Source organism: Rhamphochromis longiceps, linkage group LG17 (assembly GCF_057381845.1).
Source record: "Rhamphochromis longiceps isolate RC_006_pf linkage group LG17, R_longiceps_female_GT1.1, whole genome shotgun sequence".
Lineage (NCBI taxonomy): Eukaryota > Metazoa > Chordata > Actinopteri > Cichliformes > Cichlidae > Rhamphochromis > Rhamphochromis longiceps.
Genome location: NC_140573.1, coordinates 28282697 through 28307430, shown reverse-complemented (window position 1 = coordinate 28307430; position 24734 = coordinate 28282697). Strand labels below are relative to the sequence as shown.

The following is a 24734-nucleotide window of genomic DNA, read 5'->3' as shown; positions in this document are numbered from 1 at the left end:
GACATGCGCTCTTAAACAGTTTCAGGTCATAAAAATCTCCTCTTATGTTTTCCAAGCTAAAGCAGTTTAAGACCGATTTAAGTAGACTGATTACAGACCAGCTGCTGTGGTGCAGTTGCAACATTTGGGGGCTTACACAACTTAAAACAGCTGGGAAAAATGATAATGAGCACTCACTTTTGGAGTCTGTCTATGCCTCAATAATAAAAATGGGGTTGGTTAAAAGCGTTTGCAGTTTCTGCTTGTCAAAACCAATCTCAGAGGGCCACTGGTGCGAAATGGGAGGGTAGGTCCTAAAGTATTCGGGAAAAATAATCAATCCCGTTACCAAAAAGCAAGCAATGCATCCTGGTGCACCTCCCTATATAACGTCAGCAAACGAAAACGCTCCTACATAGTAAAAGTAATAAAACCAGTTTTAAAGTGAGTCAAACACCTAAAATAAACTAAATCTACAAAAATAATGTCAAGAAACAAAAGCTGTGACCTTATTTGCAAGATTTCTAAGTGTCATTGTGCAGATGTGAGCGTGAACGGCGCATTAAGACTGGGCTGTATTCTCGTGTAATACCACCGAGAACCACAAGATGGTGCAGTGAGTCAGTGTAACAGGAGGTATGCCACCATCATTCAAGCTCATCTTAGCTCACAGGTGTCGAATTACAGGCCTCAATGGTCGCTGTCCTGCTTGTTTTCCAACTAACCTGCCCTTGTAGCTTCTTATTGGCAAAGCACACCTGATCCAGGTAATCGGCAGCAGGTAGAGCAGGGATATCTCAAAAACAAACAGGATGCTGGCCCTTGAGGACTGGGGTTCAACATGTTTACACATTGTCACAAAGCTCAAATCATCTCACACTTTGTTTTTGAACACTGACAGGGAATTCCCGCTACTCAAATGGTCTCCACAGTCACCAGATCTAGAACCAAGAGAAACTTTGGGATGTCTATAATGGATGTACAGCGGACAATTCTGCAGAAACTGTGTCAGTCATGTTTATGTGGACCAAAATCTTTGAGAAATGTTTTCAGCACTTTGTTTAATCTGTGAAATTAATAATTAGGTCAGCTCTGAAGACAAAACAGTTTCCAAACTGGTACCAACAAGGTGTGCCTAATAAAGTGTCCACATTTTACCTTATATATTGTCTAATTGAAGTTTGAGCATTTTTCATATTTAAATGGATAATTGTATTACTTTTAGCGTTTTACTTACTTTTAAAATATTAAAGTCTTCATTATATTCACCTGTTTAAAGAATGTTTTATTTCATGATTTAATTTCTAACTTCTTTAGCTCATTTTTCCATTTAATTGGTCATTTTGACACATATATTCACCTTACAATTCAACTTTAATAAAACATGCATTATTTAAAGCTCCAATATTCAGATGTCTGAAAATGTCCAAAAAAAGAAGCACTGTGAAATATTGGGTCTTTATTCTGTTAGATCCACAAAAGCATCTGTAGACCTACAAGAGAAGCAGATTTTGCTTAAAATTACTGATTAAATAAACTATGTGCATCATTTCTAAGTACCAGAAACAGGTTATTGTTTATTTTGTCTTTTAGTCCCTGACTTATTACAAGAAAAAAAAAATGCTAGAGGCAAAAAACTTTCACCCAGACGTCACTTACATTTAAAAATATCTTTATTAAAAGCTGTGATTGTTGTGTCAGCAGTAACAGTGAGTGTATACAGATCCTCCTCCCATAAAGAAAAGCCGTTTTAGTGTTTTATAGATTATGTGGGCATTTCAAAAAGTTACAGTGTGCCACCATTTCTCTCAGCTGGCCTGGACCTGAGCTTCATTTGATCTCTCAGAAGAAGAAGAAGATGATAATGGTCGAGTAAACAGGCTTTCCAATATAATAACCAAATTATTTAGAATCATTTTATGAATGTAAAAGTAAAGAAAGTGATTTAAAACGAACAAAGCCCAAATAAAGGGTAAACCAGGGTAAATTAAAAACCGCCCACTGTCTAACAGGAAAATGGATCCATTCTTGAAGAGACCTGATTCTAAACCACCAACACTTTAATGACACTTTATTATCCTACACAGCCCTTTCAACAGTTATTTACAAATGCAGGTGTGTGTTTAAGGTGTGAAGCAATGTAAAGAGTTTCACCAACACAATGATTAAACAGAGGGTGAGGAGGGTGAGGAGGGTGAGGGTTCCGATATAAGTTATGCTACATCCGGTTAAGTCCATAATATAATGGGACGGATATCATTAGAAATCACAGCAGTCTTCCTCACTGTGGTAACATTGCACCTGAAGGCAACTTCATCTTCATCTGCCATCAAAAGTACAGAGCAAACTGTGAACAATCTAAATCTGCAGCAGAAGCATGGAGTGGGAATCATACTGGACATGTAAGAGGAAAACCCCACACGACGCATGTTCATATGTACAAATATTAATATAATGTCCCATTTAGGAAAAAAGGAAAGAAAGGACAGCATAATACAGGAATGTGTAAGTAACTCAAATTGCACTGCGCTCCATTTTTGTGCATGAAACGAACAGATAAGGAAGAGACTGGACTAGAAGAGCACGCCCTGAACCTCAAGCCATCGTAAAAGAAGAGCCGGCATTTGGAGAAAGAGGCTTAACGCTTTCTGGTGGAGTTAGCTCCACAAAATCCCTGCGTTTACGCTGCAGGCAGTTAGCAATTAACAGGTTACATGTGGTTCATCTGATCAATAAAAACATCTGGTTCTTGGTCACAGCTTTCTTTCTCTCTGGTTGGCTATTAACAGCTCAGAGCTTACAAAACAGAGAGCTGTCATTACACTGTGGGGGTTTTACTACTTACATACAGAGATTTAGATATATATGAGGGGTTTTAATCAGCTGATAGGAAAGTTCCACAACCATTTCACCTTTTCTATAAGTTAGCCTTATTTTAGATTGCATACAGATGCTATAAATGATCAGACAGACATGCCCCTCAATAATGCTTTCGATAATGCTCAGATAAGTGCCCAGATGTGTTTCAACATAGCTTTCGTCTAGAAGGACTTTGGCATCAGTCACTAACTCTGGGATTAGATTTGAGTCATTTCAGAGCCTCTACACTCTTCCAGAAAGCTAAAAAGCACACTTTCCAAAATGTTAAACTTAAAGTGACCCTTTCAGGTTATACTCACAGACTGCATTCTCTTTTACACACAGCTTATCCACATGTAAAGGCACAAGACGAACACAGTCTCCTAAAACAACTCTGGATCTACTCTTCCCCTAAAACTCTTTATGTGCTGTGGTCCCTTTATTTCTCCTCTGCTTCGGTGCTCAAAAGACACCATTCACACTCAATGTACTAGGACCAAATAGTTATAATCGAAGGTATCCGCTCCCTTTATGAATCTAAATGCTTTGGCTAAAAGGTAAACTTCTGTAAAGTGCAACGTTTGTTTGTTTGTGCCCTTCTTTAATTCATTAATTCCTGTAACAATATAAATCATAGCGATGGTTTGGGTCACATTACAGTTTCTCCCCACGTCTTATCTGTCAGGTTTATTATAAAGGGAGCTGGTTTCAGAGGTATCCACCCAGACACAGCAGCAGCAGGACGTGCACAGTGAGCAGGTAGAGGCTGAGCAGCAGAGGCGTGCGCTGACGGGAGCAGAAGGCCACTCGGAGCATCCGCATCAAACCGGGACCACCTCTCCGGGTCTGCGAGAGCAGAGGAGAGAGACAAGGTGAAGGGAAACATTGAGCTCGTAAGTCTTTATAATTACGGTTATTAGGGTGACAGATGAGGTGCGGGACAACATTAGCGGCGCCTTACTCGAGTGACAGCTCCTTCCGGCGGCTCGATAAAAACGGCAGTCTCCGAGGAATCCCCGTCCAGTGCAGAGTGCCATTTAGCCTGGCCGTGGCTAATAATAATAAAAACAGAAGTTAGCTGTCATCGCTGTCGATGGAGCAAATTTATCGCAGCTAAAAAAGGAGAGATTCAGATGCAAACGTGCCTTGTTTGCTGATTGCTTGCTGATTCTTAATAACGGCGTCACACAATTAAAAACATGTAACTGAGGCAACATGGAGTATAACCACCTGGACTGACCTAAGCGAATAAGTAAGACTCTCCTGATCCTTCCCTTGATATCAACACTGGGTTGACTCCAAAATTAAATCACTTCATCCCTGATAATGACCTCGACCAGTTAACCTTCTTCTTCTAATAAGCCTATTTAGACACCCTCTTTAGCATCTATGTGCCCCCACATATTTACAAGCTGGCTGGTAAGTTTACCCGTCCTTGCCTGCGATTACACCAAACCAAAACAGGAAACTTAAAGACAAGAGTTGCTAAGAGACACCAGTAAGCACCGCAGAGCTGCAGGGAACTGGTCCATCCTCATATCATCTAGTATAAATATAACATAATGTTCTTATAGCACCTTCAACTTCCAGTATGAGATTATCTCCTACTGAAGTTCATACCGTTTGAGTCGGTCTTGCGTGGCCATCAGCTGTTCCTCGACAGCCATCCTCTGCTGCGTCTCTTCATCCAGTCTAATTTAAAAAAATCAGAAATTAAAAATCAGTGTTCATGCTTCCCAGCCTGCCATATTCACACGTTTCTAAAGGTTTGGATCTCACAGTACCTCCGCTGTAGCTCTTTGACCTCAGCCATGTAGGTGTGGCTCTCGATTAGGCTGCTGCGCTCCTGAGGGGCGCCGGGAGCGCTAGAGAGCACCTCTGCGCCCTGCAGAAGACAACAAATCTACATTTATTCCCCTTGGCATTTGGCTCCAGTGTGACATCCTGATAGATGACTTCATTTTATTGTCAGTTTCTATTTAATTTGTTGTTTCTTTTTTCCTTTTGGTGCTACACACTTTTAATGTACAGCACTTTGGTCAGCTCTGTTGTTTGAAATGTGTTATACAAATAAACCTGACCTTGACTTTTACATGAAGTCTAACATCTCTATTCTGTGGTTTGGCGTTTCCACAGTTTATATTCATGACGTCACATATTTGTCTGACATGTCGATCTTGTTTTATCCTCCTTTCTGACTTTAATGAGGACCATCATTTACAAAAGAAGCGCACTGTTGTCTTAAAATTTGATACTGGGGCCATAAACCTGTCAGCAAGAGTTAAGAAAAAAAAAAAACACAGGCAAGATAATTAAGTGAGCAATAACGTGATTTTCTCACATGCCCGATTCAGACTTCTATGGGCAATCTTTGCAGAGGTGAGAGTGTTACCTTTGTAAGTGGCCGATATTGTTGCCGTCACATGTTTGTGCATTTTGTGTTAATTCCTTTGCGGTCGTGTTTTTTTATACGCTTATTTGTTTTATATTTGTAGTGGTCAGTTTTTTTACAAATCCAAACATATATTTGCCTTTTATAATATTATTATTAAAAATATTTTATATCTACACAAGCTGACTTTCTGTAACCTGTGGAGTCGCCTCCCGCTGATCATTAGAAAGAAAGCAGGTAATTTGAAACTGGCTTCACTTTTCAGACACAGAAATTACAGCCAGCTGTTACGTACAGTCTGTGTTTATAGTAAAGAAGCATGGAGGGAAAGTAACTTATAAATCATTTTTTAAATAACTAAAGTGCCACACGAATGATTCAAGAAGACAACTTCTGGGAATTTGTGGCAAAGATAAAACAGCCTGAGCTGAAACACTAATAACAAGGCCTCATGAGCAGATCTAGGTGTAAATTTAAAAGGCAACAAGTCAAACACTTTATATTTTAACAATCCCACGGGAATCTATAGCTTTCCCTTTTGAGTCAAAAGCAAATGTCTAGGCGCTTACCTCTCTCTGATAGTGCTCCTGCTGGAGTTTGGGTTTATGCACCCGGGTCTCTTCCAGCATGGCGGTGAGCTGCTTCAGTTGTTGGTCCCTCTCTGACAGCGTGGCGAGAGTCTGCTGCTTCAGCTGCTCCGCTTGAGCCATCAAATCACTGCGTTCAAGCCTGAAAAAGTCAATCAAAATCAATTGGTGCCTTTCTGGGGAGCACTTTATAATAACCATTGTTAATAAATGGGAAACTGGCAGCTAATTCAACTTTAGTTTGAACTTTAATTAAACAGTGAAATGATAGCAGTGGTTACTGATTGGTTAATAATTGTATTATTGTAAAGCTACAAATGATGTTTACAAAACCTGCTTTAAAGAGCATATAAGCACAGAGGCATAAACTATATACACTACAGTTGAATTAAGTCTCCTTTTCTTTAAAATCAACAAAAATCTGAATAAATGCTATTCCGGCTTTGTCGTGTCACCTGAGTGTTTCTATTTCCTGCTTGCCCATTTCCACCATGTTCTCCAGCTGGGTTATGACACCCAGCATGTCTTCGCTCTTCTGCTTCTCCTCAAGCAGCTCCTGGCTGACTTTAATCAGCTCTCCTGCTCCCAGCCGAGCCAGCTCTGACTTCTGCTTCTTCAGCTCAGACTCCTGGGCTTTAAGCTGCTCCAGCTGCACATAAAGAAAAGAAAATCTATGAAAAATATGTTGAAATTCTGTAAAATGTCACCAGAATATAAACTCAAGCATGCCCTATTAATATCTGTCATACTTGGGGTTACTCACCAGCCTCTCCCTGTCATTCTGCAGGGCCTGTAGTGCGTTCTTCAGTCCCCACACTTCTCCAGTGGAGCCTGCAGAGCCGCTGTGTGCTGTGTGGCCCCCTGCCTTGCTCATCTCCTCCAGTTTGTGGCTCAGTTCTTGGACCTTGTTCACTGCCTCGTCCCTGCTGTCCTGGAGGGAAGCCATGGCTTTAGAGAACGACTGATTCTCCTGTCTCAGCTTCTCTGTCACCTCTTTCTCCTCCAGCAGCTTCTGTTCAACAGCCAGCAGGTCTCGGGCCAGCTCCGCCACCCTCTCCTGAGCGCTCTCTGACTCTGTCCGCATCACCCCTCCCTCCCATCGCAGCTCTGCTAGCTCTTTGCTCTTGCTCTCGTGCTCTTTCCTCTCTCTATGTAAAGTCTCTTCCAAAGCCGCCCCCTGCTCTCTTGCTGCCTGCAGCTGCTCCCTAAGCTTCTCAACTTCTGCACCAGGTGCATCCATCACCTGTGATGCAGGCCTCCTCTCAGCTGCCTGACTAAGAGTCTCGCTCTCGACCTTGTGCACCACTTCGGTCTCTTTGACTGTGCTGAGGCTCTTTAACTGACTTTCCAACTCCTCTCGTTCCTTTTCTAAAGATACAATATGCTGCCTCTGGGCTGCCAAAAGCTGTTTGTGTTGGGAGTCCTTCATGCTTAAAACCTGTTTAAGTTCATCTCGATATCCATAAAGCTGAGCAGACAGCTGGGCCCTTTCAGCATACAAGTCGTCTCTCTGGACCAGCAGAGAGCGCAGCTCCTCCTTAAGGCTGTTATTCTCTCCTGCCGCCTCTTGGATTAAACCATCCTTCTCCATCATCACCTGGAACAAAATAAAGATATTATAATGCATGCTAAAACAAGCTCTGTACATCTTAGAGTCTGTACTGTTTTTACACATTACCTGTAAGTGTTTCTCTTCCAGCTGCTTGTACATGTTGAGGACTCTGTCTCTGTCGTCCTGCAGGGAGCCCATTGCCTTTGTGAAAGAGTCCAGCCTGGCTTTTCTGTTGTTGCTCTCTTCCTCAGCTTTTCGCAGCTTTTCCTCCAGATCACGCACTTCTCCTCTTCTCTGCTCGAGCTCCTCCTCAGCTTCTCGTGCCCTGCTGTCGGCCTCTTTCCTTGCCTCGTCTGCAGCCTTAGAAATAGATGACACACGTTAGGAATCTCCAACATTTCTCTCTGAATTTTTCAGTAAATTAAAGTCCATGCATACCTGAGCAACAGCCTGCTCCTGCTCTCCAAGCATTTCCACTTCTCTCCTTTCCTTCTCATTTAACTCAGCCTGTAAGGTCTCTGTCAGCGCTTTGGAGGATCGCAGGTCCGTCTCCAACTGCTCCACATTCAGACAAAGTCGTCTCTCCTCTGCTTCCCTCTCCTGTAGCTCCAACCTGGCCTGTTCGACATCGCCCTGGAGCCTACCCACGGCCTCCTCCAGAGCCTGATGTCTCTGATGAAGACTCTCCATTTCATTTTTCAAGGTGTGAGCTTCACTTTGTGCAGACTCCAATTCAGCTGCGGTTTGCTGAAGCTTCTTCTTCTCCTCCTCCAGAGCAGTTTGGGTCTCTGTGATTTTCTTCCCCTTTTCTTCCAATCTTAGCTGCCAATCCTTGTCTGCTTTCTCTAACCTGAAAAGGACCAACAAACTGGATTATAGGCTAAAATGTAAAAACTCAGTAAAACAGACAAATTCAAAGGGAACATTCTTACCTTTCAACTGTGACTTGCAGTTCCTCTTTCAGTGCTGTTTCTTTCTGAAGCTGTTCCGCGAGGCCTTTGGCACGTGTTTCAGCCTCTCGAACTTCAGCCTCCTTAGCCTGCAGGGCACCATTAAAGCGACTCTCCCACTGCCGGGCCTCGTCCACAACTCGGTCCCGGTCATCTTGCAGGGAGGACATGCAGCGTGAGAAGGCAGCTAACCTGGCCAGAGACTCATCCAGACGAGCCTGCGTCTCCTGGGCTCTTCTCTCAAGGTCTTCTGCTATCTCTCTGGCCTCCAGAGTAGCTTCCTCCTCCTTCTCCCTTTCTCTATAAGCCTCCTCCAGTCTCAGCTCCATCTCCTTCAGCTCAGCCCCCAGCCTGAATCTCACAGAGTCCAGGGTTTCCTCTGCTTCAGCTTTTAGAGCAGCCTCTCTCTGCTGGATGCTCTGTTCAATGGTCTTTTTGGCAGCTAATGCCTCGCTCGCCTGTTTCTGGGCCTCATCTAGTTGGGATTTATTACTAGCAACCTCTGCTTCAGTTCTTTTCAGGTTCTCTAGAGTTTTGGAGGCCTCCAGCTGGGACTTTTCCAGTTTGTTGCAGAGCTCACTGTGACCTATCTGCAGCGCCTTTGCTTCTCTTCCCAATTCGCTGATCCTCTCCTGGTACTGGATGCAGTCTTTCTGCAGTTGACGGACTTCCAGCTGTTTCTCCCTCAGCAGTTCTTCCAGCTGTCGTGCTCTGCTCTGGCTGCCTTCTTTGACCCTCTGAGCAGACCTCAGCTGTTGCTCCAGCTCCCTCTGCTTACCAGACTCTGCTTCGGCCTCAGCTCTTTCCCGCTGGGCCTGCCTCATGTCCTCTTCCAGCCTGGCAGCTCGGTCTTTCTCGCTCCGAGCCTCAGCTTCGAGTTCGGCTCTTTCCCTCTCTAACCTTTCGAGCTCCCGCTGCAGCTCGGTGAGGTGCTCCCGGTTCTCAGCTGCCTCCTGCTGGTAGCCAGCGATGCTTCCATTGAGCTGAGCCAGCTGGTTCATCAGACGCTCCTCCAGATTATCTTTTTCGGCTTCAAGACTTCTGAGGAGTTCTTTGAACTGGGTTTCCCTCTTTGAAGCCTCTTCAATCAGACTCTTTTCTCTTTCTTTGCTCTCTTCAAGGCACTTCTCTAAGGAGACTGAGAGGCTCTCCTTCTCCTTACTCTCCTGGAGATGTCGCTCGAGAGAGGCCAGTTCAGCTTTGAGCTCAGCTTCTCGCTCCTGCCATTGTTCCCGCTCAGTGGTGAAAGCAGCCTCGACCTCCCTCATTTTATTTTCCAGTAGCATCTGAGCTTTTTCACTCATTTCTGCTTTTTCATTTTCTTCGGCAGGTTGCGAATGGGTTTCTTTTGCAGTTGCTGCCACTATTTGGTCATCTTGAATTTCTTCTGGCGTTACTGGTTTTTCTTTGTCCTCATTCTGAATCTCAGCAGGCTCATTTGTCATCGTACTTGCATCTGATTTCTGGGCAGTGACAACCTCTTCCTTTTCTCTCATTTGGGCAAGTTCTTCCCTCAGACCTTCAATCCGCTGCCCTAAAGAGTCTCTTTCTGCCACTGTAGCATGTAGCTCAGCTTTCAAAGCTCTCAGCTCCTCTTGAAGCTGCTCAAGTTCATCCCCAGGAGCTCTGTCTTCTTGTTTTATTGACGGCTTTTCTTGGATCTCTCTGAGCCGCTCGTTCTCTTCCTCCAACTCTAAAATTTTCTGCTGCTTTGTTTTGGCAAACTTTCTCATTTTATCCTTCACTGCACTGACCTCCTTCTGCGCTTCCTCCACTTGTCTTTCAGCTTCCTGCCTTGCCGTCTCACGAGTCCTGACTTTTGCCGCCAGCTCCTGTCTCTCCTGCCTCGCAGCTTCCAGGACTCGTCTCACTCTCTCCGCCTCATCGCTCACATTTTCATAAGATTTGAGAAGTGTCTCGTACTCATCCTTCATGGTCTGAACCTTTTCCTCCCATCCTCTGCATGTTCTGGCCGCTTCTTCTTTTGCCAGCTCCACTTCTCTCTTGCAGGCATCTTTCTCATTGAGTACACCTTCCATTGCCAGCTTGAGGCTCTCGCACGAGGATCCTAAACTTTGGTTCTCCAATAATGTCCGGTCAACCTCTTCAATCAGTCGAACTCTTTCAGCTCTCAGCTTCTCCAGCTCATCTTCAGCAGATTCAATTTTCTGCTGTAGCTCAGCTATAACCTTCTCGGTCGAAGCAAGCTGCTCCTTCTGGGTTTTGTTCTCTTTAAGAGCCTCTTTGCGAGAGATCAGAGCAGCCTGAAGCTTTCGTTGAAGCTGCTGGATCTTCTCCTCGCTGTCTTTGTCCTCTTCTTGCTTCTGTGGAACCTCAACCTCTAACTTGTGTGACTTTTCCTTTTCGGCCTTCAGCTCATCCTGTAATGAAGCTATCAGCTGATCCTTCTGGGCCACTGTATCTTGCATAGAATTTATAAGTATGTTCTGCTCACTCAGCTGCTGACTGAGCTCCATTATCTCGACATTCTTGTTGTCGAGAAACTGCTTGAAGCTGTCGACTTCATCCTGAAGAGCTGCAACTGAAGACGAGGACTCTGCGGCTGCTGCTTTGGCTGCAGCGTCCATTTCTGCTTTTAGGGCTTCAGCGTGAGACTCGGCTTGGCGATACTTCTCTCTGAGGTCATCAACTTCTGCAGAAAGTGCATCAATCTGCCTTTCCTTTTCTCTGAGTGCTTGCAGCTCTTTGCCCACTTCCAATAACTCAGTCTCCTTCTGCAACAGGCTGGCCTGGGTTTCCTGCAGCTGCTTCTCGAGTTCCTCACCTGCTGTCCGTAGAGTCTGGATCTCCTCTCTGAGAGTTTTCAGAGAATCCTCCATTTGTTCAGAGAGGACCTCAGACGTAGGCTGACATGGATCGCTGGACTGCGGTTGTGATGACTCAGTCTCAGGTGAAGCAAAATCAACCCAGTCCTCCTGGACCCAAACATTTCCTGAAGGCTTTTCCATGTTTTCCACCCTGTGTTTTGGCTCTTGAGGAGTTGGATCTTCTCTTTCAGCGCTCACCTTTCCTTCTAGTTCTCTCAGTTTAGTGAGAAGAACTTCCTGTTCACTGCTCTGGACCTCAAAACGCTCCATAAGGCCACTGTATTCCTCTTTCTGCTGCTTGAGCTGTTCGCGATGGTGCCGGTCTTTTTCCTTTGCCTTACGGATAGTTTCTTTGCGAGACTCTTGCACCTCTTGAAGCTTCTTCTGCAGCGTTTCACACTCTGCTTCGAGATACGTCACCTGAGATTGTAATGCGGTTGTTTCAGGAGAAATCTCAGCTTCTTCACTTAGCTTTCTATTCAAAGCCAGAGTCTCAGCGAGAACTTGGTCCTGCTTTGTTATTTTTTGCTCAAGACTCTCAACTGCCTCCTCTTTGGATCTTAAAGCTTGCTCGAGCTCCACAAGTTTTACCTCCATCTCCTCAAGCTTGTGTCCTTCTGACTTTTCAGGAATTTCTCCCGTTGCTGCCTCATCCCTCTCGCTCCATTTCTTCGCTTCTGCCTCAAAGTCAGAAACCTTCTTCATGAGCTCTTTTCTCTGCACAAGTGCTGCCTGCAGCTTCTTCTTTGTGTTTGTCAGCTGCTTTTCCATGACTTCTTTCTCCTGCCGTAAGCAAGCAACTTCATCATCTACAAGGACAGGTGAGTCTTCAGTGGTCTCTTGCTGTTTCTCCTCCTCTTTAACCTTCTGAAGTTCTTCCATCTTCTCCTTGAGTTTGTTCATCTCGCTGTCAATCTGAAACTTCTCTTCTTCTGCTTGAAGGAGTCTAGCAGACATGCTGTCATTGAGCTCCAGCATCTCCTGCTCTTTCTGATTGAGACGAAGCTGTAGCTCGCTAATCTCAGAGTCCTTCTTTGACAAAGACTCAGTGTTGAGATCTGATGTCTGGGAGTATTCCAACATGCTGCTTTCCATGTCTTGAAGCCTCCTCTCCAGCTCAGAGGCGAGGAGTTCTCTTTCCTCTAGCTGAGTGCTGAGCATCCTAACCTGACCCTCCTGCTCAGAGAGAGCATGTTGGGCCGTTTCCAGAGCTGTCTGCAAAGCCTGAAGTCGGTCTTCCTTGGTTTTATTCTCAGTGTTTAAAATGTCTATCTGTTCTTCAAGAAGCTGAAATTCAACGCTCTGCTTCTTCGCTACAGAGCTGCTTTCCTGGGAATGTTTATCTAGCTCCTCTCTGGCTGAACCGAGCTCCTCTGCTAAACTCGCAGCCTTGGACTCAGCCTCTTCTTTAGCAGCACTTAGGGATTCTGTTTCCTCTTCCAGACTCTTTATTTTCTCCTGTGACTCTGCAGCTGTCTCTCTGAGCCTCTGCAGCTCAGCCAGAAGTTCACTGTACCTCTTTTGGAGCTCCTCAGCTAAGGCCTGAGCGAAGACCTGGCCAGAGTGAGCACTGGCTTCATGGGACAAGGAGGAAGAACTCTGCTGACTTACATGAACCTGAACTGTCTCTCTGATGACGACAGATGAGGACTCGACTTGAACCGTGGTGGTTTCTTGCTCCATGCCTGTCGCCACCCACGACTGACCAAAGTCCTGGACGATGGAGGGCCATTCTTGACCTCCATCTTGATTCACAGCTTCCAGGAGTGTCCAGCTGCTGTGAGCCACCTCTGAATCACTACTGGCGACCATTTCATCGGATGAGGTGCCTTTGGATTCCTCTGGGGAATCTGACTGGTTTCCTATTAGCTCTGGACTGCTCTGATTCTCAGCAGAAATGGAGAGAACAGAGGTGTCCTCAGCAACTAAAGTGCTCTCTTCTTCTTGGGTGTCTGCCATGAAGTCAGAAAGGGCTGCAGAGCTATCGAGGGGAGCCGTAACAGCATCCTCAACCTGATCTGGGGTCTGATCACAGTTTTCATTTGGTGAAAGCTCACTTAAGCTTTGCTTATTAGCAAGTATGAGGGATTCTCGCAAAACAACCAGCTCGTTGTCTTTTTCCAGCAGCTGCTGTTCCAGGGCCAGTATGTGTGCTGTGAGATAAAATTAAATAGGAAACGAATGATAAGAATGATCTAAAATAAGCAGTACCAAATCAAAAACAAATGCAAGTGCAGTCTAAAAACAAACACCCAAAGAGGGTGTGTGCTGCTGCAATACGATATTGTTCAAAGTTCACATAGATAATTTGGCATTCAGAAAACGAATATATAACCTGACAAATAAAGCCAAAGAACATTTTTATGATCTTAGCTTGTCTGGTCCAGGAGTGTGAAACATACAGTTGGCGGCAAAGGAACAGAAAGTTCACTGGATGTCTGTGCAAAGTGTTTAACTTACAGAAAATGGATAAAGTTGTTAAAAATGGATCGAGTTCTGAGAACGGTTGTCAGGAATTTTAAATTTAGTTAAACCTGAGGTCTGAATTATTGTCGGTTTTACAGCTTCCTTATTGCTCTGTCACACCAAAGTAGGGTGGACAAGCAGAAGATCAGCACTGACACCTTTCTTTGATTTACAACAGCAGGTTTTATTTGTCACAATGGCAGACTGAATGTGAAAAACACACACTGCTGAAATTATAAACACTTACCAAATATGAGTAGATTAAAATAAAACGATTTTTTAATAAAATTTTTCTTATGAACTTTTCAAAGACTTTGTAATGTAAATATTAAGGATTTTACAGTGCACTTCTTTACATTTAAAGAAAAGCAGGTGGTTTATGCTCATCCTTCCTGAGATCAAAATGTGTTGGATGTCACCGTGATTGAAGAAAAACTGTACGTATATAATCAGCATACAAAAATAAATAATAATAATAATAATGATAAAGATCATTTGTGTCTAAAAGCAATGAGTATACAGAATAATAAAATGCTGTGATGTATTTCTATAGTTCTACTGTAGTTTTATAGATGTATATTTATGAATGTGGGATGATATTTTTATTATTAATTTATTCTATCTGTAAGTGGGACTCTTGCAGTGAAACATGACTCACAGAATAAAAGTAGAGACACCTTCACTCTAAAGAAAATCCACTCTGATTTCACCTTCATTATATTTTTTTAATAAATTAGGAAAAATTAATTTAGTCAAACGATTTTAAAAGCAACAGAATTCAACCTTATCTAATGGTTTAAATTAGGACCTGAATGTCATTCTCATTCCTAAATGGACTGCCCTCATAAAGACAAACAAATATGGAAGCCTTCTGTTAAACTCTGGAATCTCAAAGAAATATTTTATACAGATTTTAACTTCCTGTTCGATTCTGTCTCCAAATAATGAGTGCATTTATTTTAGGAATCATACCGTACCTTTTTCAGCTTCAGATGAATCGTGTGTTGGTTCAGCCGCTTCTTGTCTCTCCGACATCTAAAAGAACAACAACAAAAAAAGCGACAAGTTTAAAGACATCCTGCAAACTACAACGGTGCAAAAAAAGGACTTCAACAAAGAAACCACAATGACATTTCACATTACACAAAAAGCAGAAAGCTAGTGGATAAGGATTTTGACATTCACCCAGTCCACAGGTAAATGTCATTTTTTGTGTTTACACTACTCTTACCAGTGTTGTGACTTTAAACTAAGTTTGAAAGGATGCAGGAGAAGACTTCTTGTTGTGCTTTGAACTTGATGATCATATGTTTTTTTAATCTTTTCAAAATAAAAGTGAAAGGTGCTTAAACAAAGCTAAAACCATTCAACAATATAACTAAATAGAAATCAGACCAATAAAGTATATAAAGCATATAAAACATTAAAATATTAGTAAAAACTGATACAGAAACCCTCCAAGGCTGCTCGTCTAGTTTAAATCTCTATCAGCAGCAGGCTGTATGTCGGTCGGGTCAGTCGGTCTGACCATCAGATCAGCCCAGGAGGGATTAGACGATATTCCTAACACAGACATGAAGTATTGTCTGTCTGCTGTCCTGTCTGAGTCTGACAGAGATCACCTGTCCAGACTGAAGCTGTGACCTGGACTGGGAGTAGCCGATAAAACCAGTTTGACCGTCCCGATCTCAAAACAAAGGTTGACTTTGTTGACGGATGGCAAAACATACAAATGACACGTCTACATCTGCAGAAGTACTTATACTCAGCTACCAGTCTCACACTTTTTCTAATAATAAACACAGAGATGCCATAAAAGAACCGCAGGACAAAGACACTAAGAAACTCAGGCCGAAGCTCCGTAGAGATGATAAAGCTTTCATGTCATCACAGAGCTTATTTGGGACTGCTTTGTGATGTGTATCTCTAGTGAACCAGGCTGCTTATATCCTGTGTTAAACAAACAGGTAAGTATTTGCAAGATTTAAGCCCTCTATTTTAGGACACCATTTATACCACCCAGTCTTTCTGAGTAGTAGCTGTAAGTTTTGCCCTTTGAAAATGAAAAACACCCTTGTGTCCCTCCCTCCTGGGTGTGCGCCATTTTGCTGGCTGTGGGTCACAACCAATTTATTTGCATACTGAGATCGGTTTGCAATGCATTCAGAAAGGACACGTCGAGCACTGTAGCATCTCTGGAGTAACAGGTAACTGCAATTGCTTACCCATACAGCCTAACCAAGCTAGCTAGCATTAGCTGGTAGTTTAGCACTCCACTATTATGGTCACTCCTAGCTCCAAAAAAACTCCCAACATGGGAAAGGACAAAATACTAACCAAGTCCACGCACAGATGAGTGACACTGTGACTACATTGTTCTTTTAAATACAGCCTATAGCTATTACTACTACTACTGAGTTCCATTTTCAGTTAAGCACCACTTCACAAAAACACTCATCTAAATGACATTTATGCTGTCAGGCAGGTGCAGGTGGGAAATTAATTTTCCCTCATGAAAAGCTGGGACTGGTGTGGAGAGCCTCAAGATAATAAAGATGAAATTAATAATGAGAAGTATTGTTGCGTTCACCTTACTGGTGTAAGATAAGATAAGATAAGATAAGACAACTCTTTATTGTCATTGCACAGTCATACCTAGTACAATAGTACAACAAAATTGGTAACTGTCCCACGTCGGCACTACGCACAACTAAAAACAACACAACAACTTAAACTTTTTTAAGAAAGGTATGAGCAAAGGAATGACTTCATAAATAAAATAAGTGTAGCGGTCAACCCCCTGTAATATTATAGAGAATCCCAATGATCAATTATGATGCCATATGAACAAGAACTAGGCAACAGTGGGAATAACAAACAAAGGTTTAAGTGAGCCAGGGTCAAGCAGGGCCACAACTGTCAGACTTCAGCAGGTTTAAAAGTTGCTTCTGTACTTTTGTACTCACCGTTACAATTTGCTGCTCCAGCTGCTGTATCTTAGTGTTGGTCTCCTCCTGTTCTGTAGTTTTTCTTTCAAGTTGTTCTGAAAATAAGATGTTTGTATTAGTAAAAAGATTCATTCACAGAATCCCACAAACAGACGTCAAGATAAGCACTCATACCCTGCAGAGTTTCCATGCTGTGAGTGAGGTGGGCACATTGTTCCTCACTTGCACTGCATTTGTCTTTCAGTCTCGTCATTTGTGCTTCGATGGAGTGCACGGTGCCCAGGAGATGAGACCGGTCAACGGGGACAGGGATCTCCTCGGTCACATTTTCTTCAGCCAGAGAATGTAGAAGCTTCCAGATTTCAGTGAAGAGCTCGCCCTTCTTCTGCATATCTTCCTGCTCTTCCCTGAGGGAAGCAAGTTCTTTCTCCAATTTTTCCACTTCAGATTTCTCCCTCTCCGAGGCGTCCTGCCTGGCGTGGACAGCTGCAGACTCTGCCTCTGTCACTGACGAAAGCTCCCCTTCAAGCCGAGCGATTTCCACCCTGTCTCTCTCACTTGTTTGTGTGGCTACAAGCTCAGCTTCTTTCATCACAGTTAGCTCTGCCTGCAATCTGGCGACTTCCATCTTCTCCTTCTCCAGCGCCTCCTGACTCGCACGCTCTGCTTCTCTCACGGAGGCCAGCTCGCTCTCCTGCTTCACCACCTCCATTCTCTCTCTTTCCAGGGCCTCCAGGCTGGCTCGAAGACCCGCGAGTTCTGCATCAGCCCTGCTCGCCTGTTCGGCCCACTGCTGCTTCTCCTCCTCCCTCAGCTTGGCGGCCTCCGCCAGCTCCTGCTCCATCTGCCGGAACTGACCAGTCAGGATCTGAGGAGAACAAAAAAGACTGTATGAGTGGGTGTTTTTTATCTAGCTCAGAGAAACAACGTATAATAATAACAACTTGTCATCAAAATGTAGGGCGTGTCTTTGTTTGATCATCTTTTTATCATGCGCAAATAACTGCTATAATGTAGAACAGCGTCAAAACCAACAAGCTTTAAGCAGGCAAACAATCATATCAGCTATCTAATCAAACAGGATCTGTACCTGTTTCTGCTGATCAGCACTGCTCACTTCCTGCTGCAGCATTTCCAGCTCTCCTGCACGAGACATCAGGGCCTCTTCGAGCTCCTCACAGCGCTGCTGAGCTGCATGCAGGGCCTGAGGAAAACACCATAAAAACAGGCAGCGTGTAACGCACCGTCAATGTATATGTGAAGGGTGGAAACTAGAGATGGCACGATACCACTTTTTTATGTCCGATACCGATACCGATATCATAAATTTGGATATCTGCCGATACCGATATGAATCCGATATAGTGTTTTTTAATCAACAAAACTGTTTTTTAAAATATCTTGCTGCATTTTGCAAGTCTGCAAGTTCATACTCAAGTTTAAAACAACAACTACACTAAAGCTATTCTGTTATACCTGTATACAAAAAAAATATTTCATAGTTCAGCAATACTGATCAATCTAATAAACTTAAACCTACACCATCCTCCCTATTCTGGTATTTTAAAGAGTACTTAGCGTAAATATTAAGCAACCTAACTAATAGGGTTCCAACTCCCAGCAACAACAAAATTAAATAAATAAAAAAATAGGGAACCTCCCCTCACGCTCCACCTCATGATGCTTAATCGACGTAATCAACCTTAATTTGATGCAGTGTGAAAAAAAATGCACAGAAATCAATTATTTTTCAAGAAATATTAAATAGATTCAACATCTTTCTTCAACAAAATTGCAGACTGCACAGATGGTACCTTCCCAAAGTAAAAAGTACTATAGCTTACTAGGGTATATATATTAGACTTAATAATCACTATGTACAGTAATTGACTTCTATTCATTTTACATCAAATTAAAACTTTGGGTGTCAGATAATTATTTATTAAAAGCTCGACATTTTAAATGAGAATAAGAAAGAAAAGTATGTCTTTGTGCCCCCTTTTCCCTGTTAATGCCCTATCGGCCCCCCTGGCTAAACTTTGCTAGATCCGCCCCTGCACAGTTACCAGCCGTCAGCTACGTAGAAAAAGATCCTGGTGTAGAAAGTAATATTAAATAGATTCTAACAACAGCTTATCAAGCTTAAACGTGCTGCTGTTGTTCAGCCGCTGGTTTCCTCTTTCTGGCGCAAAGTGGACCAAAAACAAACGAGAGACAGACTCGCGACAGAAAAGCCGATCAGCTGATCGTTAAGCAGTTTCACGATTGAAGTAGCAGCCGGAGAGCGAGAGGCAGTCGCTTGTTAAGCTTAACGTGGGAATGCTTTACAAACATTCAGAGATGGACTTACACACTTGCTTTACTTCTCTCGGGGATAACTTTGTCGGAGATGAAATGCCAGGTTGCTAGCGAAGCTCCACATGCTATCCAGACCACCGACAGGTCCTGCATGCCACAGCTGCTCTATCACGTGATGCATACTGCTCCGACGTGCTAACGTTCTGAGGTGAGTTACGGCGTGTTGCAAGTTTTGTGAGGTGCTTTCGTGATATTTAATGGATCGGATTACATTTTTTATTTTTCTCCGATATCCGATCCAGTCATTTAGGTCAGTATCGGACCGATACCGATACGTAATATCGGATCGGTCCATCTCTAGTGGAAACTATGGTGCACTTTCACTGCTTCACAAACTGAAACTGTTTGTGTGTTTATGACCCTAAGGTTGATTGTAGTTCATTGACACTTTTAGGAGCAAAGGTCCCCCCTTTTCCCCTGATAAACCATTTAATGATGCATCATTCTTATGCCACATGGATGATTTTGGGCTACAAAAATTAAATTAGACCTCAGAAACAGTAGCAGCTATGTCAGATTTCACATAAGCCACTATTTGTATTGCAATTTGTATGGAACAAATACAATATTTCAGGGTTTCTGTACCGTTTTAAACACTTAATACAAAGTTAAACAACAGTACATCTAGTACAGGTGGAATCAGTCAGCTAGTAATGAAGAAACCACAGCCTAATTTGTTACTTATGCTAGAGAAATAAACTGACAATCTTTTACCTTCTGAAGCTTGCCCTCATCCTGAGACTGCATTGTTGCCTTCAGCAGCTCCTCTTCATGTTTCTGAATCTGTTCCTGGAAACGCACGTCCTTCTCACAGACCACCGCCTGCAGTTTCTGCAGCTGAAAGTAAAGGAACCCATTCAGAGATAGCACTAGTAGTAATTTTAAAGGTCTACATCCACAGATATTCTGCATCACCTGTTCAGCATGGGCAGCCTCCTTCTCTTGTAGCAGCTGCTCAGAAGCCAGAAGTCGCTCTTCAAGCTCCCGGCTCCTGGCTTCCTCCTCGCTCAGCTTCTTCTTCAGCTCCTGGAGCTCCTCTTCGACTGCAGCGCCGGCTCCAGTGAAAGAGCTGTCTGGACTCTGCTGCAGACAGAACAGATGCTCAAGTCAGATCAAATCAAAGGACATGAGCTTTACTGCTGGTGTGTGGTTAACCACCTGCGTGTCCTTGTCTACACAAACAACAAATCAATTAATGTCCTTTTTTTTGCATTAGACCCAATGGTGTTAGCTGCCTTCGCTTCACAACTTTTAACTGCACTAAAACTCACTGTTGTGCCTTCTTGTCCTTTTAGCTCAGTTATCTGTTTTGTGAGTGACGCCATCTTGGCTTTGGCCTGCAGCTTGAGTTTGGTGAAACGGGCCTCAGCTTCCTCTCTCTCGTTCTGTAACGTGAAGCAAAATAACACTCAAAATATGACAGTCAAAGTATGAAGGATCACCCACAAGCACAAACACACAAAGGTTTACTTACCTTAAGCTGAGCATCTTTGTTGGTCAGCTCAGTGTCCTTTTGGAGGAGCTGGGTATCTTTGTCTCGGATGAGCTCCTTCAGTTGGACCACCAGTTGTTCCAGGTGGGCCAGCCTCTCCATGGCCTCCTCAGGTACCTCTGACCCCATTGGAGCCTGACCGTCATCAGAAGGGAGCTGAGGCACTAGCGTGCCCTGTAAAAGGAGTAATTAAAGCTCTGATTCTTCAACATAAGGTTTACACCTTTAAATACCAGGGACACTGCTGGCTCAAAATCTCTTCATTATTGGCTGTTAAAATTTATCTGATGCTCTCTCACCTGCTGTTCTCCATCTTGGCCCTCCTCTCCAGAGAGCTCCTGGAGGACTGTGGCCAGACGGCTTAACATAAAGATGGCACTGTGAAAGTAAATAAATAAATAAATAAAAAGAAAGAAAAAGAAATCATGGGTTTCAGTCTAGATGAACCTCTAATGCATAAATTATGTCCCGTACTGATATGTGACAAATTTTATATGCAGCAGATATAAAAACTGTACACACCCCTGTCAAAATGCCAGGTTTTTATGATGTTAAAAATATGAGACTACCATAAAAAAATGAAATGTAGAATAAACTGGTTGCATATCTGTGCACACCCTCACACTAATATTTTGTTAAAGCATTCAGTCTTCTTTTGTCCACACTTCCCTTCAATTTAAGAGCCTGTTTAACCCCAACACCACAACCCAAAAGGTACACTTGGTGCAAAACCAGCACTTTGTATCACCAACAGAATGCCATACCCATGGTGAAGCATGGTGGAGGCAGTATCATACTTTGGGTTGCTTTTCTGCAGCTGGAACTGGGGCTTTAGTCAGTGTGGAGGGAATTATGAACAGTTCAAAATACCAGTCACTTTTGCCCTAAAACCTTCAGGTGTCTGCTAGAATTCTGAAGATAAAGGGATTTTAACTTTCAACACAACCATGGAGACAATTATACATCCATGTCAACTAAAGAATGAGCTCATCACAAGAAAATAGAAGTTTTCAAATGGTCCAGCTAGATCCCAGACCTAAATCCAAAGGAAAATCTGTGGGGTGACCTCAAGAGGGCTGTCCACAAGAGATGCCCTCACAATCTGACACCTTTGGAGCGCTTTTGTAAAGAAGAGTGAGGAAGTGCTATAACAGATTTGTTTGTTTTTCATTTGAATTGTACAGGTGATCACATTAAAGGTTGGAAAAATAATTTATTCCTGTAAAATTTATGTATCCCATCAAATGTGGTGGAAATTATAACACTTTCTGTGAAGGCATGAATACAAACATATTGATTTTCCTTTGTGTGCACAGGCAGGCAGTGGAAAGAGGCGTGTTTGAGAGTAAAGGTCAAAACTTGGAGGTAGCAGGTTATGAATTATCCCGTCACACAAAGGCACTGCTGTCATTAATTGTATAAAATGTTCTGAGGTTTGGCTGAGAGTTCTTCAGCCAAAACGAGCAGGAAATTTTAAAAATATTGAGATGAGATGGCCTTTATTAGTCCCAGAGAAGGAAAATTCACATTGTTGCAGAAGCAAAGTAGACAAATTTGTTTAATCATCTGCAGCTCTGACAGCAGGTCAAATGTCTTTCTTAAGCTTTACAAAAGCAATTAAAGTGCCACTAACTGCAAACAGGTTGTTTTGTCAGATTTATCAAACTTTTTCAAAGATGTATGCCAAAAAACAAACAAACAAAAAAAGCCAAAAATCTCTTCAGTTTTTAGCTTAGCTTAACACCACTTAGTATCATAGCAAAACGGGTAACTTTTTTAAAAAATATATATAGCTCCTACACAAATCTTGTTGTCAACCAATATAAGCAAACATATTAGATACAACAAATCAAAGTGTATGCTTTCATGACAATATGGTGGTGCCCTAGTGTTTTTATATGCTGTGCCAGTCAGTAATTTGTTTTGTTTTTTATAGAAGCAAAATGCTGGGAATTTTCAAGTTTTTCCCACTTGGCTTTGTAGATCCCCTCACGCCCATTCCGATAGTTTTAGCAATTTCCCTCCAGGAAGTTGCTGAGATTGGGCAGTCGTTATCTTTATACTATTATCTCAATTATTATTCCTAGGCGATGTTTGTTATTCTCCCACTGCGGAAATGCTTAGGAGGGTACTTAGGAGGGTACTGAACAGACCAATCACAGCAGATGCGGGCTACGACGACGGGTCGTTTCGTTTTAGTTCTAGGGAGGTGTGCGCTGTATAAGTTGGTCTGCCCCCCCATTGAGGTCCAAAGAAGAAAAACAACAACTAGGTTAAGTCGTCGTTTAGGTCGTTGGATTTCGCAGAAGTTTGCGGTTGCGACGTATTTTTCTGTGTATATTTCCCCCCGAAGCATAAATTCCTACTAAGTTCTCCGAGCTGGAGCGGACAGAGCCGAATCTCTCCGAACCTACTGGACGCTCCACTGCGGCTGCGTCACTCTTTTTGAGAACAGCAAAGATTATAAGCTAGCTAACGCGAAAATGGACGGGAACACTTTCCGAGCGGCTGGATGCTGATGTTTTCAGAAACCAGCAAATACATCTGAAGATGAGGAGACGGCGCCGTGAACAGGATGCTCTGTGAAAACATCCGTTTATTGCGGCCGTAGTTTCCACGATACGGTAACAAGTTAGCTGGAGCTCTCGGCTAGCCGACGCTGATAACAGGTAAATAAGGACAGCGTCTTTTAAAGCGGCTTCGCAGAGTTTCGCTCTTCTGTGCATGACAGCTCTGTTATGTAGCCCAGTCAGGGGTGGGCTTTTAAAAGAAAACACTTTTGACTCACCTGTACGAGTGCTTTCCAGGTAAATGTGTCTGGTTTTTATTTGATATATTTCCTCGGATGGATTTCAGAGCAGAGCCACATCACCAAACATTCCCGGAAACAAAACTTCCTCTGCTCTGATTGGACGACCGGGAGCTACGTGTGTAAGGGACTGTGTGCAAATTTACAAGCGCCTACTGCTCGTCGGGGAGTATCTACATAAACATATACACTAAGAAAACGAAGACTGGTATTTAAAAAAATCATATCTGTTTGTAGAGCAATACAGAGCAAATTATAATAATGGTAAGGCATGATCAAAGAGTCCACCTGCTCATCAACCATTGCAAGCAGTTGGGGAGGAGCCTTCTGCTGCTGGCACACTACACCACAGTGTTTGTGGCATTTGCTGGACGCTCAGTGCAGTGGATGGTGGATGCAGTGAAGTGGACAAGCCTGTTTGCACACTACACGGTGGCAGTTTTTGACTCCATCTACAGACACTTGCACTGGAAGAAGAGGAAAAGCATCCATGGTGTGGCCAGAGAGATCTGCCCGGACTCTGATGTGCGACCACAGTGATTTATTCATCTGTTATAACTGTGTCCAACCATGTTACATGGGCAGTAGACCTAGAGAGGACACTGTAAATGAATATGAAGCTGAACAAAGAGTGAAGATAATGCCTTACTGACGCTTTTTACCTTTTTAAGCTTTTAAAATGTAGTTTATTTTGTAACATACGTCTGTTGATGTATGTGTGGATAAATATCCATGTTTCGGAGAAGCTCTTCCAAACTATTGGAAGCTCAATATCCAGGCCAGTCATCCGTTATACCTTCTGTCGCAGGGTAATGAAAGCTAATGCAAATCTGCAGGAAGAACACTTTTTTTTTAGTTTAACCTTTCTTGTAATGATGCTTTAAAATGATCCCCAAATGAATTTTTATATATATATATATATATATATATATATATATATATATATATATATATAAATAAAATTTATTTTTTTTTTATTTAAAAGAAGTTTAAACACTAACATGTAGAGTATATATCTGTTATGTCTTTTTATGACCTTTACAAGAATATGCTGTTAAAATTAAAATGCACTCATAGCTGCAGAACACAACATATGTATGCTTTTGAGTTTGACTGCAAAATCATTGTAACAAAGCACTGATGTTTAATTTCATATGAAAGCACTTAGACACGAATGTCATTTTATTTTCTGTGTTTTGATATAATAATACACTAACTTTAACTGTAACGCCTTGTTGGCATTAATCTGTGGTATCCAAATAAACTTCTCTAATGAGATCATTTGTAGTAACCTTCTAATTCTGGTTCATTTTTTTAAAAAATCCACAGAAAAGCTGATGCTGTTGAAGCTTTTTTTTTTTTCTTGATTAAAAATGGCTTAAAGGATAAACAGAGTATTTATAACCTGCGATATATAAAGATATTTGTTTCACAGGATAATTATTAAACAGCATGCCAAACAGGGTCTGTTAAAGAAACTTGCTTTGGCCTTTTTATTGATGAAACGAGTAGCT

At 42.7% G+C, this 24734-nt stretch overlaps 1 protein-coding gene across 3 annotated transcripts; it reads right to left on the bottom strand.

Annotated features, from left to right (window-relative positions):
- Positions 1–1623: 1623 nt before the first annotated feature.
- On the bottom strand, positions 1624–23325 carry golgb1 (golgin B1). 3 transcript variants are annotated; one of them, XM_085385961.1, is made up of 20 exons: positions 23200–23325; positions 20711–20789; positions 20394–20585; positions 20191–20304; positions 19835–20002; positions 19634–19750; positions 17652–17765; positions 16736–17429; positions 16580–16656; positions 14591–14648; positions 8302–13300; positions 7808–8219; positions 7496–7729; positions 6581–7414; positions 6273–6466; positions 5800–5959; positions 4623–4723; positions 4459–4530; positions 3800–3890; positions 1624–3684 (listed from the first exon to the last, which is right to left on the bottom strand). In XM_085385961.1, exons 2-20 carry the CDS (start codon positions 20777–20779, stop codon positions 3547–3549), a joined length of 8838 nt encoding a protein of 2945 aa, XP_085242087.1. In that variant the 5' UTR covers positions 20780–20789; positions 23200–23325; the 3' UTR covers positions 1624–3546. The 3 variants fall into 3 exon arrangements, with proteins under 3 accessions (XP_085242087.1, XP_085242086.1, XP_085242085.1); XM_085385960.1 differs by having other exon boundaries at positions 19634–19756; positions 19835–19999; XM_085385959.1 differs by having other exon boundaries at positions 1625–3684; positions 19634–19756.
- Positions 23326–24734: the final 1409 nt, after the last annotated feature.